This window comes from Dipteris shenzhenensis, chromosome 17 (assembly GCF_047967505.1).
Source record: "Dipteris shenzhenensis isolate YYH24624 ecotype China chromosome 17, Dip_SZ_1.0, whole genome shotgun sequence".
Lineage (NCBI taxonomy): Eukaryota > Viridiplantae > Streptophyta > Polypodiopsida > Gleicheniales > Dipteridaceae > Dipteris > Dipteris shenzhenensis.
In genome coordinates, this window is record NC_141612.1 from 15,891,621 (window position 1) to 15,909,493 (window position 17,873).

Here is a 17,873-nt window from a genome sequence, read left to right on the forward strand (position 1 = left end):
TGGCTCAAAAGAAGTGGGTTCTGGTTCATGTATCACTTGACCATATAGGCATAGTGAATGGCTATAAATCCATCATATTTCAGCCTATCGACAGGATACCTAGCTCTAGTAGACCTGTGCAAAATAGGCTCACTACCAAGTGCTCCCAAAACATCCCTTGTCTTCCTTAGTCTAGGTGTAATAACAGAAGGAATACCCAACTCATCATCAAGGCTCTATTCTGAGCCACTGGATTCACCATCCACATAAGAGTGACTTGCATTCACATCAACCATGGGCTGATCTACTTTTTCTTTTCCTTTTCGTGATACTTGATACCACTATCTGCATTTATTTGAGGAGATCCTTCTGATCTCAATCTACCCATCCATGGCAAAGTATGTGAACCATTGCTAGAGGACACTACATGTCCACTAATATTTTGTGATTACTGCTGTGAATTCTGTGCAGCATTACCATTTTGTGCATCTACATCATCAATCACATTTACTAGTTTATACCAGCTACAAACTTACGAGTAGAAGGGTTATAGCATCTATACCCTTTTTGCTGGAGAGAATAACCAATAAAGATGCACTTCTCAGCTTTTGGATCCAACTTGGATCTCAACTCATTTGGCACATGAACATAGGCAATGTAACCAAAAACTTTAAAATGAGAAATATCTGGTTTCCTACCAGTATACCTCTCCTTTGGCATCATGCCATGTATTGCTACATTGGCAGTCTTGTTCATTATGTAGATTGCTATAGCAACTGCTTCAGCCCAATAATAATCTGGCAAGTCTTTTTTGTTAAGGATGGCATGAGATACCTCTCCAATATGCTTGTTTTTTCTTTCTGCAAGTCCATTTTGTTGTGGGGTATGACTGCATGAATATTGCTGCTTTATGCCATGCTCCTATAGGAAACTTGCAAACTCATTTGAGAGGTACTCTCCCCCTCCATCTAACCTTAGGCATTTTATTTGTAGGCATGTTTCTTTTTCAACCATAGCTTTAAAAGCTTTGAAATGCCCAAACACTTCACTTTTCTTTTTCATAAAATACACCTAAACTTTTCTGCGGTAGTCATCAATAAGAGTCCACACATCAGAGTGGATTAATTCCAATAGCCTCTTACTCTCTTGAACATGTCTAGGAAATGGTTTCCTTGCCTGTTTTCCAAATTGATAAGCTTCACATACCTTATGCATTTCTACAACCTTGAACTTTGGCAATCCTATAATAATATTTTTAGCCTGCATATGATATATTACACATCCTTTTGTGTTGAGGATATGAAAAATAAAGGTCGCTTGATAGCAAAAGGGAAAAAGAAGGGCATGATGATTACGTTGGATGGGGACATGCCTAAATTGAGTGCAGCAATGTTTGCACATGGGACCAGTGTAGTTGCAGATATTGATATCTAGCATAAATGCATTCATCATGTTAATGTACAATGACTTACATTAATGCAGGCCCAAAATATTGTTGCAGGATAATGCATAAGATATGTGAAGCCTATCAATTTGGAAAACAGGCAAGGAAACCATTTCCTAGACATGTTCAAGAGAGTAAGAGGCCATTGGAATTAATCCACTCTGATGTGTGGACTACTAAAGCTGCATCTATTGTAGGCTATCATTATTTTGTCACTTTTATTAATGACTATAGCAGAAAAGTTTGGGTGTATTTTATGAGAAACAAAAGTGAAGTGCTTGGGCATTTCAAAGCCTTTAAAGCTATGGTTGAAAAAGAAACATGCTTGCAAATAAAATGCCTAAGGTCAGATAGAGGGGGAGAGTACCTCTCAAATGAGTTTGCAAGGTTCCTGCAAAAGCATGGCATAAAGGAGCAATATTAATGTAGTCATACCCCACAGCAAAATGGACTTGCAGAAAGGAAAAACAGGCATATTGGAGAGGTATCTCGTGCCATGCTCAACGAAAAAGACCTGCCAGATTTTTATTGGGCTGAAGCAGTTGCTACAGCAGTCTACATAATGAATAGGACTCCCATTGCAGCAATACATGGCATGACACTAGAGGAGAGGTATATTGGTAGGAAACCAGATATTTCTCATTTGAATGTTTTTGGTTGCATTTCCTATGTTCATGTGCTAGATGAGTTGAAATCCAAGTTGGATCCAAAAGCCGAGAAGTGCATCTTTATTGGTTATTCTCTGAAGCAGAAAGGGTACAGATGCTATAACCCTTCTACTCATAAGTTTACAGTAAGTAGAGATGTTGTTTTTGATGAGATGAGTAGCTGGTATAAACCAGTAAATGTGGTTGATGATGTAGATGCACAAAACAGTAATGTTGCACAGAATTCATGCTGTCCAAATATGGGATGATAGGTTGTAAGCCTATTTCAATTCCTTTGGAGTAGAATGTGAAGCTGAGTGCAGATGCAAGTGAGCTTCTAGAAGATCCTACTATGTACAGACGCATAGTCAGAAATTTGATTTATATGACTATTACCCAGCCTGATTTGAGCTATGCTATTGGGTTGGTAAGTTAGTTTATGTAGGCTCCAAGGAAACCACATTTGGATGTGGCTAGACACATACTGAGGTATGTGAAGTCCACATTGTAGTATGGACCTCGTATGGACTATTTTATGAGACTAAGGTTCAAAAGACTAGGGTTCAGATACAGTTGCATGGATACACTGATGCTGATTATTGGGCTGGTAGTAATCCTGATAAACGATCTACCAGTGGATATGTGTTTTCTTTTGGGAGTGCTGTAGTCACTTGGAGCAGCAAGAAACAGATGTAATATGTTGGAATTTAGAGGAAATTAGATTATGTAGCCATACATGAGGTAGTTAAATGATTTGATTGATCCAAAGAAAGTACAATGGATGACCTCATTTGAGAAGAAGGGAAACCTTACCTTCTACACATACTTAGACCGTCTCATTCACAACAACAAAATGCATCTATAGACATACAAAATAGCGGGCACATCTATACTTAATGAAAATACGGATCTCATACGGATGCATCTATTAGAGCAATTGTTCACGTGTCTATCAGTGCAATTATGCATGCATTTAATAGCACATCTACACTGTATAATAGATGTGCATTTAGACATGTTTATAAATGCACAACAGAGTTTGAAATTTTACTGCAGGTTGATAAATGTTCATGATGGCTTGCCAAACATTGCCCATGATTACCAAAGCACCTAATTTAATTAAAATATCAATGCTTTAGACATGTCACACACCATAATATAATTTTTGCCAAATACACATATACAAAAATTAAGTAAGGTGAGGAGAATGAGACAATATATAAAATAGGGTCATTGTTTTCTTGGTTGTAGCCATTTTTGGTGAGGTTCAAGGATTTTTTTGTATATAGGTATCTTGCATGACCCATAACTTATGCATTGCTCAATGGAATTCGGCAAACTTTGTCTTCAAGTTATAGTACACATTCCAAGCTTGAACATGAGAGCAAAAAATTATGGAATAAGGATTTGGAACGAGACTGTTAAAGCATTACAAGTGCTATGTTGCATGTGAAGCATGCATCCTAAAGACTATAGGATATAGCAATTTATTCAAAAACATCAACATTTTGTTCCATACATACATGCAACCAAGTAATCATTCAAAAGTACTCTACGTGAGCTTCTCCTCAACCCAAGGACACACCTAAATGAGAACTTTAGACATGGGTTAATGGGCCTCTAATGTTGTGCTAAAGTGATGCATACCTATTTGAGGACATGCTCCATAACCTTTTTTTTTAATTTGTTGAAAACCAAAACGGATTGAAAATTTGGAATCCAAACTAGTGGGACTATTGCATGGTGGTCTTAAAACATTGATAGTTGTTGGTATTGGTATCTAGATTTACCCTAAACTGGAAGAAGTTGGAAAAGTGCAATTTGTGCATCTGAAAAGATATTTTAATAAATCCAATAGTATTTACAATTTTGAATTGTTTATTTTTCCATGCACTTGTTTGCTATATGGCTCATAGGGTCAATGTTTGCTTGGGTGTAGCCAATTACAAAACTATTTTTGGGGCCACGACGCGATGCGCTTCTGGATGAATATTTAAATTTTGCATGGACCCACCCTCTTGCCGAAAAATTTTCCAACATCATGAACACACACTGGCGTAATAATGAGAGATAATCTTATCATGGTCAATAGCGTCGAACTCGACACATGGCACTATATGCATTTACTCGTGAGCAGAGAGACTGTTGCTCTACTGACTACATCATAGAGCCTTTGCCTTGCCATGTTTGCTTGCGCAGCTTCGCCATCTATCACTGTGCAACACAATCTTTTGCTACATTGACCACCGTGCTGGTTTGAGCACAACCACGTTGGCCTAACAATAGCACAAAATTTTTGCCTTGCCATCTGTCATTACGCAGCTTCGCGATGTATCGCTATGCAACACAATCTTTTGTTGCGTTGACCACCGTGTTGGCTCAAGCAATGATGTTGGCATGGAGAGAGCACCACGTTCGCATATGCTTATGTCTGAGATGATAGATCCACAATCCAAGTATTCATCAATAAATACCCATGATTGAATTACTCTAGCCAATAAATATAACATGAGTTCTCTTTAGGGCCATTAACCCTCCAATCCAACTGATATTTCTTAATCTTAACCCTAAGGTTCTCCACCTTAGCCGAAATTCCTTGATGTCTAGGGATCCCTAAATCTTTGGAATAGCCATTGGCAACCCATGGTTAGCCAAGGATGTAAAGATTCTCAATCCTTATTCCTCTCCCAACCTATTCCCTTCTTGCTCTTGCAACAGTTTTTTTGGTGAATCCTACAACTCTTTCTCACCCTTAAAACTATTGATGAAAGTGAAAACCTTCCATGAATGACAATCCATCTTCACCTAAGATAATGCAAGAACTCTTTGCATGATTGAACCTACATCTTTAAAAAAAATATGACTTGAGGCCCTGCCATAACTACAAACACATTACTACAACAAGCAATCAAACATGTTTAAAGGGGACCAAAGTCTTGGAGATTGAATGATAAATAGTGGCAATACATATGATAGAGACATCACAAATGGAAGCTTTACTAAAGAGAAAGGAGCTTCATTAGTGGGATGTCCAGTAGATACATGGCCAAGAGCCCAACTAGAGTCTTCATAAACTACAATACAAGAGAGATGGTGATCACCAAAGCTCCTTGCCCTATTCCTCCTCAGTCCTCCTAGCCAACTTCTTTGGGTGATTGAGGAGGCTACATGGCTAGGAGGCAAGGTAGATGTGGGATCCCCATACTCAGCACAACCATGATGCAGCATCTGGAAAAGATGTGGCATCTTTCCAACATGGTATTAGAGTTATGGACATTCTATTCGCAACACGTGTTCGACTCGACAAAGTGTGACTAGACCTATGACTAAAGTTTGGATAGTGTGTACTTTGGTGCGGCGGCTGAACTGTGACTATCCACAAGTGTGAGTGGTGACCCATGTTGTGCTTGGACTGTAGTGTTGGATGGCTATTGCTATGTGGCTAGAAATGGAAATACGCAGGCATGTCATTAAAATGGGATATTGGAAAAAATATTGACGGTTGGCATGGCTTGCATCAGTCATTCTTGTGTTCGAAAGTTCCATAGATATAATAAAGGTGAAGACCTCTTGAATCATCCCAGCTGGCTCTATTAGGTGATTGAGGAGGCTACAGGGCTAAGAGGTGGGATGTGGGAACCGACACACCATGGCTACCATGTGGCAACATTTGGTAATGACTAGCCTCTTTCCAACATTAACAAAGTCGAAAGCTAGCTTGAGGTACACCATGAGTGAGCTTGTAAGAGGATATAACATTTGGTAGTGACTGGTCTCTTTCCAACATTAACAAAGCTTGAGGTACACCATGAGCAAGCTTGTAAGAGGATATAACATAATACAAAGAGAGAGAGAGAGAGAGAGAGAGAGAGAGAGTTTCCATGTCATAAAATAATTTGAGAGTGTGATATAGAAATATCAACAAAGCTACAGACATGGTGATTTAACATACTGCATAGTTAGAGTCTAGACACCTCTTTTTGAGAGCATGATATCTAGAAATATCAACTACTCAGATTTGCTAGTGAAAGATACTGCACGATAGTTGCCTTGTGTTTTCGGACACATCTTTCTAGCAAAAATTTACCTAATCCCATTGAGGGTAATTTATTAACACAATTAACATAGTTGAAAGCTATTGTGAGATAGAGCATGAGCTAACTTGTAAGAGGGCATAACAATAATGTGAATGAGAGAGAGAGAGAGAGAGAGAGAGAGAGAGAGTAGAACAATTACAAAAGCTCCATTATATGGTTTAAGATATGCACGATGTCTTTGTCTTCCTAGACACCTCTTCTCGGCCAAGTCCCATTGTGGATTAATAGTTACAATTATCAGCTTCTATAAGGAGATATAACCTAGAGGCGTTGATTAAGCCAGAAAATCTTGCAGCGAGGTTGTATCGCAAAGGATTCGCCTAGAACAATAATACTCTTGCCAAGTGAAAGGCTTATGCACGGGTGGATGCTCCTGATCTACCAATTCAGGGGCCGGCACCATCCGAGCTGCAACTGGAGGAGACACAAAAAATGCCAGCGACAGCCTCTCCTTGCTATCATTCACCACGGCACGGTGGAGTACACTCTTGTATTTGCCATTGCTTAGAACCTGTATAGAGGGCCCCCAAATTCCAAATTCCAATCATATTCTACAAATTCCAAATTCCAATCATATTCTACAGATTCACATTCAAGTGCATGTTGCTTAAACTGGCAGAATCAACTCTCCCCCGCAGAAGCGATTGCTAGTTCTGAGTCTAAAAATTGAATAGAATCAGCTGATAGACAATGCGAAATATATTTATCGTTCGGACTAACAATCAATTAGACGACAGCAGTGAAGGCTACGCTTGAAGTTACCCTATATGCTGACTGCTGAAGTAAAATGCAGCGTACGATAACATCACTAGAGGCCTGCAATAAAGATTAAAACTACCGATGTCTAAACCCAAATGCTACTCGATCATAAGATTTTACCTCGAGCATGTCGCCTATGTTTATAGCGAATGCATCTTTGCGAGGCCTAACCGCAACCCACTTCCCATCTTGAGTCAAGACCTGCAAGCCTCCGATGCCTCCGTCGTGTACTATCGTCATACAATTGGTGTCTGTGTGCGTGTTCAAGCCCACAGTGCGCGAGGGCTGCGGACAAACTGGATAGAAGTTCATCCTCAGCGTCTCGTGAGGGTTGTTCAAGAAAACCTCATCGAAGTGCTCGTGACTGGCTCCTAATCCTTCGATCAGAAGCTCAACGATTTGAAGGGAAAGCCTTTGCATGCCTTCGATGTATGCCTCGATTGCCGAGCTGTCTCACAGGTGCACAACCTCAGTTGAAGACTCTTAAACTATATTCTTTACAGAAGCGGCTTGTAGATGTAAGTCCTAACAACGAATGTATTACCTGAACCGATTTCTCTCTTCCTCCTCTTCTGGCCAAAGCTTCATTGCACATTCTCCCGCGGTAGGATGCGGGCGACCCATCACTGTGAACGCTTCGGACCAAGGCAAGCTCGCGCTAGCTGCCTGGTCTGTCACGTTCACGTTTGTTCCATAACCCGAGTGACTGGTCGCAAGCTGCCTCATCGCCCTGAGCTTTTGTTCGTGTGGCAGGCCGAAAATACGGCGAGCTTCCTCCTGGGCTCGCTCCACAACGTCCTGCGGGATTCCATGGTTGACAGCCTGGAAAAAGCCCCAGCGCTCACAGGCCTCAGCAACGCTCCTCGCCACGGAAGCCCTCTTCTCGGGGTCGTTGTGCAGGCCCTGCAAGTCGATCAAAGGTATGGATTCGTCGCTGTAGTCTTCGAATCCTAACGATGGGGATTTCTCCTCTGGCCACCGGAAAGGCTCGGGTATGGTCTCGTTCTTGCGTTGTAAGAGGGCAAGGCTGTGCATGGTTTCGAGGGAGAAACTAGTGGCAGCTGCAAGCTGAGCTGCGGCGACAAGCTCAGGGGAGAGCGGAGAGGCAGATGCGATAGCTTCAACATCGCGGGTGGTGAAGCAGGAGCTGGCCATGGATGCAAGAGTGAGAGAAACCCACAAACAATGAGCCAAATCTATGAACAAAAAAAATCAGAAGGGAGAACTTGAGAGAAACCCACAAACAATGAGCCAAAATATAAGAAAAGAAATCAATCAAAGACGTTGATCTCTCCAAGACGTTGATCTCTCCAAAGTTCAACCTTGTCTTTACCATACGCAGCCTAGTAAGCCCTCGTTAAGCCATGTGTTGTGATTATAAAGAAAAGCCCTAGTTGAGCCATGTGTTGTGATTATAGGCGTTGATCTTTATGAAGATCCAAGGGTTTGAAACTTGTTTTAAAAAAGCAACCTTTTGTGAGCTCTCCTTAAGCCACGTGTACAATTTTAGGCCCTTGATTTTAGATTGATCTAAAGGACTAAAACACTCCTACCAAATTTGACCCAAAAGTATACTTTTTAATTCATTCTTCCTTTTAATTCATCTTCCTCCAAATCTATTATATAAGGAGGGAGATAATTGCATATTTTCTTTCTTGCCATCAATTGATTGAGTAATTGTTGGGCAAAGCTCACGACCTTGCTACTAAAACTCCAATTGGATAATAGTGAGGAGTCAGGTCCAATTTGGAGTTAGAGCCATGACGGAAACCTAGTTTTTGTTTAATAAGACATCCAGCTCATGTTTTAATCCTCCCTTTTTTTTCGAGAAAAGAAAATTGTATTAAGATACCAAAAAAGATAAACAAAAACGGTAGGGAAAGATCAGCCCCCTAACTTAGAAAAAGTTATCCCATTGGGACTTTGTCCCAAAGTATCTTGAAGTTGGCCCACTCTTCTTAATCTTTTGCATAGGCTCATCTCTTTATCCTTTGGCTAAGAGCCATTTGCTTTTGGGTTTGAAATTCATTGAGGGAGCCACATAGGGTACACCTTAATTTTCTAAATGTCCTCTCTCTATAAATTAAAATTGCACTTTAGGACCTCCTCTTCCAAAAGGATAAGCCATACCACTAAGATATGGAGGAGTGTATTGCTTCCATTTTGAAATAAACACCGTATCATTCACGTCATCCACCCTCTTCATTTATATTCCCAATGTCTCCATTTCATTATAATTAAATGGAATAACTTCAATTTCTTTTAAAGGATGGGGAGATACTTCTTCTTAAAGTGTGGTGATAACAGGACATTCTTGCATCGTAGAATCCTTGGGTACTTCTTTGATGAATGGACTATTGTTCTAGAGGGAAGGGTGTAAGCAAGCTTTTTAGGAAACAACTGGAGGAAAGGATGTAAGGAAGCTTTCTAGGAAGCTAAAATAATCATCGTAGACTTCTTCTTGGGTGCTTCTTTGATACAACTGACTAATATTCTAGAGGGAAGTGTATAAGGATTCTTTCTAGGAAGCATCCATAGCCCCACTCAAAATAATGAATGTTGCCGTAATCCTTTAGCTACCAATAATCATTGCATTTTTGTAACATCCATAGCCCTACAAAAGTTAATGAATGTTGCCGTACTCCTTTGGCTACCAGTAATCATTGCATTTTCATAACATGATTGGTGATGAGCTTTAATTATAGACAAACTTGTCCCTTCATTTACAATCCAAATTGCCTTACTCCAAGTAATTTCACCTTTGCACTCTATTAATGAAAAATTAACTCTACATTTCAGCCAGTAGTATCCACTTCATAAAAGATTACATTGCTTTTATCAAATAGAAATAATACCATCCAAAGACATCATTGCATACATAATGATATTAGTCCTATTGTGTTTTAGATGCGTATTTAGACGTGTTTATAAACGCACAGCGGAGTGAAAATTTTGGCTTCAGGTTGATAAATGTGCATCACTACTTTTCCAAACATTACCCATGATTACTAAAGCACATAATTTTAAAAAAATATCAATGCTATGCACATGTCACACACGATAATATGCTTTTTGCCAAACGCACATATACAAAAATTAAGTGAGGTGAGGAGAATGAGACAATATATAAAATAGTTTTGCCAATATCAATGATGGGCTACGGTTCGTCGATCTCATCCTCAATGAGATCAACCCTTGCCAAACTATCTATTTTAATATCCAAACCAATGTGTAGATCTACAAATTCATTCAGCCCATTACTACTTGTGCTACTGGGTCAACGTTAGCTTGGATGTAGCCAATCGTGGAGTCATTTTTGGGGCCATTTTGGGGCCGCGATGCGATGCACTTCTGGGTGCACCATGAGAATATCCACAAATTCAAGAAATTTCTACAAGAATTTTATTATTTCAAAACACAATGACATTTTGCTTTTTCAAGGAAATTCCAGACTCCCAACAATCTTATCAACCTCTCTATGGTAAGCATCTTCCAGCTCTTGATGCTAGTTTGCTGCACAATGGCAGACCTCTTCACACACTCGGATTACACTTTGCTTGTTTGACTTTGCTGACTTATATGCCCATAGTAACTCCTCCTTTCACTAGGGGTCCTCTTCATCCTGGTCTTTGCGGTCTATACATCTTTGTGCCTCTATCATGTCCTGCCAAAAGAAACCTACATCATGAGCCTGACAAGTACCTTGAAGGAACATGAAAAATAATAGCCAAGGAAATTAATATTCACCATCTTTGCCGACTCCAAATAATAAACCCACCACCAAAGCATGTACTCCTTGTAGCTATTTTCCTCCCTCTCTGGGTCTGTTTCTGCGAGGATTTCATCCTCATTTCATCCAACATCATTTTCATATGAACAAAAGCATTCCAAAGTCTTTTGGGTATGCCATAGATTCGTAATAGGTGGATCGATGTACAGAGTTGTGTACAAAGTTTTGGGGCTAGATTTCGTAATGGGGTCTTAGTTGTGTCCGCACTTCACTTAAATAGGAAGAGAGTTCATTGAGCTCAAGCTTCTCATTCTTTAGTCTCATGTTAGTTTTCTAATATAAATCTTTCATCTCACATTAGTTGTCTAATCGAAATCTTTCATCTCACATTAGTTCACTAATCAAAATCTTTCAGTCTCACATTAGTGATCTAATCAAAATATTTTGTCTCACATTACTTGTCGAATCGAAATCTTTCGGCTCATTATTATCACCATGCTGGCGTGGATGAAAGGAGACTATCTAGTTACTTAGCTGAGAAAACATTGCAAATGTAAACTCTAGAGAAGATTAACAATTCAATAGATTACACATAGATTACATAGATTACAATCTCAAAGACTCCTTTACTTCAGATTACATCTCAAGGACTCCTTGTTGAGCTCCCTGATTGCAGGATCGGACCTCCTTGCTCCTTTCTAGAATGGGGCCGGTTCCTTCCTATAGGGGCTCGACCCTTCCCTTCATGCCGCTTCCTCTTTTCTTAATTTGAGCTTCCTAGTTACACGCTCAGTCCTTCTTGCTCCTTTCCTAAAGGGGGCTGGTTCCTCCCTTCAAGCTCTTTTTCCTTACAGTCAGATTCACAGTCTTGGCCTTCTTCAATTTGAGCTCTTTGTCTTTAAGATCTTTTGCCCAAATGGCAAATTGAGCTGTAGCATCTACTTTCTCGTTGTAGATAGCTGGAGTAAGCAGGCACATTTGATCTGTCCATGACCTGGGCAATGGCAAATGGCATTCTCTACATAGCAATTTTGTATGCACAAACACTCCAAAGCAAAAAACGTGCACAGGGTGGAAGCATGTAGGCCATCGGAAACAATAGTCATCTATAATGATGGGGGTATGGAAGACCATGCATTTTGGACCCTAATGCATAGTAGGATAGGCATCCGATTTAATTATTGTGGTCATTAATACCACAGTCTTGCTCTATACATGACGAAGTTGCTTCTTCATTCCTTCCTCCCTCATCCTAAGGTTGCGGATGTTCTCCTTTATCTCCTCCACTTTTTGCTCACTCTGTGCAATAGCTTCATCTGAATCCCTCAGTACCTGTTGAAGCTGCATAAATTGCTAAAAAACATCTAAATGGGTGGTTTCCAAGACTCTCACTCTAGTTTGGAAATCTTGCATGAAAAGCCATGGCAAGCTCGTGCAAACATCTATCCTGATCTTCTTGCAAGGTCTTGTAGCTTGCTCTTTGGACTTCCAACAGTGTTTCAAAAAAACAACCCTCACTGTGGCTACTGTAAACTACTCCACCGCATTGGCTGGAACTAGCTCCACCATGGTGGCTGGAACTTGCTCTACCGTGGCTGCTCTCTGCATCCTTCCTGCTGGCCTAGGGAGCTACCTCATTGTCTTCTCCACCCTAGCTAATCTCTACCCCATCCTTCCTAGCCTTAAAGCTCTCTCACAGTTCCTGCATCACCTTTCTAGTTTCTACATTCTCCCTTTTCATCTCCTCCATCATCTAGTCTTTTTCAATGTTCAATGTGTTCTGCATGTTGCAAAGCCTTTACAAGGCCCTCCTTTTTAGCTCTCTGATCTTCAAGGTCCTTTCGCATCTTTTCTAGCCCCTTGTCTGCCATGTCCCCACCATTTCTCACTTCTTTGAGCCTATCTTGGAGCTCCTTCATGTGCTTATGCTTCTTCTCTTCTATTTCTTTCCATGTTAACCAATTTTGTAGTGGCCTCAGCTTGCTCTTGTGCCTGCAAGGCCCTCGCTTGTGCCTCCTCTACCTTGGCTTCTGCATCTTCCCTGAGACTTTTCTCAAGTTGCACTACCTTTGCTGCATCGATGGCTTTCTCTTGTAGAAAAGTCACCTTTTGAAACATCTGCTTCTCATATTACTCAAAAATCCCTTTGAGGGTAGATGTCATCAAGTGCATTGCAACTCCAGTGGACTGAGATGACAATTGGGGTTTGCCATGTATGCAATTCTTTAGGTTTCAATAACATGCTCTTGAAGATCACCCTTGAGAAAGATACATCACATCCTTTCAGTTGCTCTACTACTGCTTGAACCTGCCAGAACTTGTAGGTTCCCCTCATATCAGGAAAGATGTGAATGGTCTTCTTCAGCACATCTTGGAGGTCTGTTAGCAAGCTCAAAATCTTGACTCCACCATCTTTACTAATCTGAGTGTTGGAGTGTACGTCTAGAATATCCTGTCTCTTCCACTGCTTCTCGAAAAAGTGTATTTACAAACTACCTCCAAAAATTCCTAGAGCATTTTCAATCACGCTTTCATTAATGGTATTCTTCTAACCTTGATAGACTAGTTGCCCCTCCTTCACGTTCACCTCATGCAACATCCTGGTGAAGTTTTGGAGAGCATCCAAATTGGGCTTTTGAATAGCAAGAGAGGAGCTCCCATATGTCATGATTTCAAGATCAAGGGAGGAGGGGCTCTCACACTGTGCTGTAGAGGGAGAGGAAAGATTGTGTGAGGAGCTCCTAGACTCTGTGCAGGGTCCATTATGAGAGGGGATAAAAGGAAGAGTGCAAGAAAGAAATAGATGGTCGAGAGGGATAGAAGATGAAACAGTGAAGGAACTGGAATAGTGGAGGCTTGAGATTGCAAGGGAGAATGAAACATTCAAGAGGGATAGAAGAGGAAATAGTTAAAGGAATGGAATAGTGGTTTGTATCTCGACTACACTATTAAGGTGAGAGCCACCATGGTGGTTGTAGCTTGACTACTGTCAAGGTGAGAGCCACCATGGTGCTTGGCCCGAATTTTGAATAATTCAAGGTGGCAGTACTAACTTGCATGGTAATGAATGATTAGAGGTGGTGGCATCTAAGATTCTGCCACGTCTATGGTGGTGGCTAAGGTCCACCGGGCTATCAGTTAATTACCAGCCACCGCAATGGCCCACAATTACTCAACTTTCAGCTACCACCATCGGGCTTGCATGCATGATTACTATGAGTGCAATAAATTATGGTAATGAGGGATTAGAGGTGATTAGGCTTCATGATCTACTTTTGTGGGAATTACTGCCCGATGGTGGTGGCTATCATCAGCCACGTCTATCGTGGCTACGATTCCACTTGCCATTGCTCACCCACCACCGTGCTTTAGTATGCATGATCACTATGAGTGTAGTAAAAATTACCAGTCACTGAGCTCGTATGCACAGTAGTAGAGAACTAGAGTGCATGGTAATGAGTGATTAGACATGGTAATGAGAATTACTGCCCAATGGTGGTGGCTCTCATCAGCCACGTCTATCATGGCTAAGACTCCACCAAGCTGGTAGTTAATTACTAGCCACCCGAGTGGCACCACATGGCATCTTCTTCATGATTACTAGCCCATTTGGGGTATTCCACCATGGTGGCCTGCAATTCATATGGATGGAACCCCGGGCTCCAGCCACTGCGGTGGCTCAAACTTTATAATATATAAGATCCGTGGCATTTGGCAAGTTACTACATTGCTTTGATCCACCCATACTCTACTACTTTGCTCCACAGCCCTCCTCTAGCTCTTTTTTGCCCCTACTCTACTTTGCTCCACGTTCCCTCCTCCAACTCTCATCACTACATCTGCTCCCCTGCTCATCTTCTGCTCACCCACTCATCTTTAGCATGCTTTCTCACCTTCCCTCGATGCTCTGTGATCCCAATAATATATGCCTTTTCATATAAGGTGATTGTGTTGCACTCACCTAGAGTAGAAATGTTAGCACTAGTGGAGACCCTTCATTCCCATAGGCGATTCCCGACACATCTAAATGTCATCACCTTAGATAACATGCTCATAGAGGGCCTTTTTATGGCCGTGTTGTATGGGTTTCCCCTAATTGTCGACGAAGGCCTCAATATTTTTAAAGCAGAGTACTCTCGACTTGCTGGGGGAGCAGTAGTTTGAATCTTGGCAATGTGCATGGTCTTTGGCCTCTCCATCGTACCCCCCTTTGGCTCCCTTAAATTTTTAATCCAACAAGCTAGACTGGCAGAAAACTGAGTTGTACAAATTCCCTCTTGCTCAGACAAGGCTCTCAGCAATGGTTGGATGTAATCTTTTGGGCTCTTAACAATCTTTTGGCTCACTGGATGTAATGTTTTTGTCTCTAAGGCATTTATGTAATCTCTTTTTGTTCAATTTGAGGCCCTCAGTATGCACTATTGTTAACTTTTATATTTGTATTTGAATGGTTATGGCTGCTACCTATAATCTTTTGTTTAAGGCTCTCAGCAGGTGCCGAGATTTTATAAATGTAAGATCCTCTATTCAATTTTTGCTCAGTATAAGTTGATAATTTTTATATAACCTGTTATTGGACGTAAATGTACATTGTAATCTCTTTTGCTCAATTTTCACTTGATAAATTGTACTTTTTCCATCATTTATATTTACTGCAAAAAGGACTAAAATATCAAGAAAAAAGGACTACAATTTCCTTGGTTTATGACCAAAATAGCGCTAAAATAACTCCAATGACTGCACCTTTGTGGTTGCATGGAGATACATCTAGAAAAATACAATTAAACTTTTCGAAAATGCAATTGATGATATGGCCCCGCCTTAGTGCCATGCACATCCGTAAAAAAACACACTGCTAGGTGTGTTATCTGATCAAGCACTTATGGGATGGGTGTGCCACTTTGCATGTAAGTCAATTCCACCTAGTTGAAGGTGTGTGCAAAGTATTGTGCCCATCAGATATGCTTTGCATTGTCGATCAAGCATAACACACCGTTTTTGCCTTAGTGTCATGCACAACCATATAAAAACACGGCCAGAGGTGTGTTATTCAAACTAGTACTTATCAGATGGGGGTTCCAGTTTGCACGCAAGTTCGTTTCAACTAGGTTGACGTGCATGCAAAGTATTGTCACCATCGGATATGATTTGCATGGTCGATCACGCATTATACACCATTTTTTCCCTAATGATATGCACATCCGCAAAAGAACACGCCATTAGGTGTATTATCTGACCAAGTACTTATCGGATGGGTGTGCCTCATTGAGAACATTTCAATACCACCTAGGTTAAGGCATACAAAAAGTTTTGTACCCATCGGATATCATTTGCATGGTCGATCGAGCATTAAATACTATTTTTGCTCGTGTCATGCACATCCATCAAAAAACACGCTGCTAGGTATGTTATCCGATCAACCACTTATGGGATGGGCCTCCCGCTTTGCATGTAAGTCTATTCCACCTAGTTGAAGGTGTGTGCAAAGTATCGTGCCCATCGCATATGCTTTGCATGGTCGATCGAGCATTAAATACCATTTTTGCCTTAGTGCCATGCACATCCGTAAAAAAACACGCTGCTAGGTGTGTTATCTGACCAAGTATTTATCGGATGGGTGTGCCTCATTGTGAAAATTTCAATACCACCTAAGTTGAGGCATACAAAAAGTTTTGTGCCCATCGGATATACTTTGCATGGTCGATCGAGCATTAAATACTATTTTTTCTCTAGTGTCATGCACATCCGTCAAAAAACACGCTGCTAGGTATGTTATCCGATCAAGCACTTATGGGATGGGCGTGCCACTTTGCATCTAAGTCGATTCCACCTAGTTGAAGGTGTGTGCGAAGTATTGTGCCCATCGGATATGCTTTGCATTGTCGATCAATCATAAAACATCGTTTTTGCCTTGGTGTCATGCACAACCATGAAAAAACACGGTCCTAGGTGTGTTATTCAAACTAGTACTTATCGGATGGGGGCTTCACTTTGCACACAAGTCTGTTTTAACTACATTGAGGTGCGTGCAAAGTATTGTCACCATTGGATATGATTTGCATGGTCGATCACGCATTATACACCATTTTTTCCCTAATGATATGCACATCCGCAAAAAAACACGCCATTAGGTGTGTTATCTGACCAAGTACTTATCGGATGGGTGTGCCTCATTGAGAACATTTCAATACTACCTAGGTTGAGGTGTAAGAAAAGTTTTGTGCCCATCGAATATCCTTTGCATGGTCGATCGAGCATTAAATACTATTTTTACTCGTGTCATGCACATCCGTCAAAAAACACGCTACTAGGTATGTTATCCCATCAAGCACTTATGGGATGGGCGTGCCACTTTGCATGTAAGTCTATTCTACCTAGTTGAAGGTTTGTGCAAAGTATTGTGCCCATCGGATATGCTTTGCATTGTCGATCAAGCATAAAACATAATTTTTGTCTTAGTGTCATGCACATTCGTCAAAAAACGCAGTCCTAGATATGTTATTCAAACTAGTACTTATCGGAAGGGGGCTCCAGTTTGCACGCAAGTCCGTTTCCACTAGGTTGCGGTGTTTGCAAAGTATTGTCACTATCGGATTTGATTTGCATGGTCGATCACACATTATACACCGTTTTTTCCCTAGTGGTATGCACATCCGCAAAAAAACATGCCCTTAGGTATGTTATCTGACCAAGTACTTATTGGATGGGTGTGCCTCTTTGACAACATTTTAATACCACCTAGTTTGAGGTATAGGAAAAGTATCGTGCCCATCGGATATGCTTTGCATGGTCAATCGAGCATTAAATACCATTTGTGCTTTAGTGCCATGCACATCCGTAAAAAACACGCTGCTAGGTGTGTTATCCGATCAAGCACTTATGCGATGGGAATTCCACTTTTCATGTAAGTGTATTCCACCTAGTTGAAGGTGTTTCCAAAGTATAGTGCCCATCGGATATGCTTTGCATGGTCGATCGAGCATTAAATACCATTTTTGCCTTAGTGCCATGCACATCCATAAAAAACCACACTGCTACGTGTGTTATCTGATCAAGCACTTATGCGATGGGCGTGCCACTTTGCATGTAAGTCAATTCAACCTATTTGAAGGTGTATGCAAAGTATTGTGCCCATCGTATATGCTTTGCATGTTCGATCGAGCATGAAATACTATTTTTGCTCTAGTGTCATGCACATCCGTCAAAAAACACGCTGC

General features: G+C 40.9%; 1 protein-coding gene across 1 annotated transcript; it reads right to left on the reverse strand.

The window, feature by feature from the left end:
• Nucleotides 1-6,441: 6,441 nt before the first annotated feature.
• Nucleotides 6,442-8,081, reverse strand: LOC147891742 (gibberellin 20 oxidase 1-D-like). Its single transcript, XM_087388500.1, has 3 exons — nt 7,471-8,081; nt 7,047-7,374; nt 6,442-6,678 (listed from the first exon to the last, which is right to left on the reverse strand). The coding sequence occupies exons 1-3, from the start codon at nt 8,079-8,081 to the stop codon at nt 6,442-6,444; spliced, it is 1,176 nt and encodes a 391-aa protein (XP_087244626.1).
• Between the last annotated feature and the right edge of the window lie 9,792 nt (nt 8,082-17,873).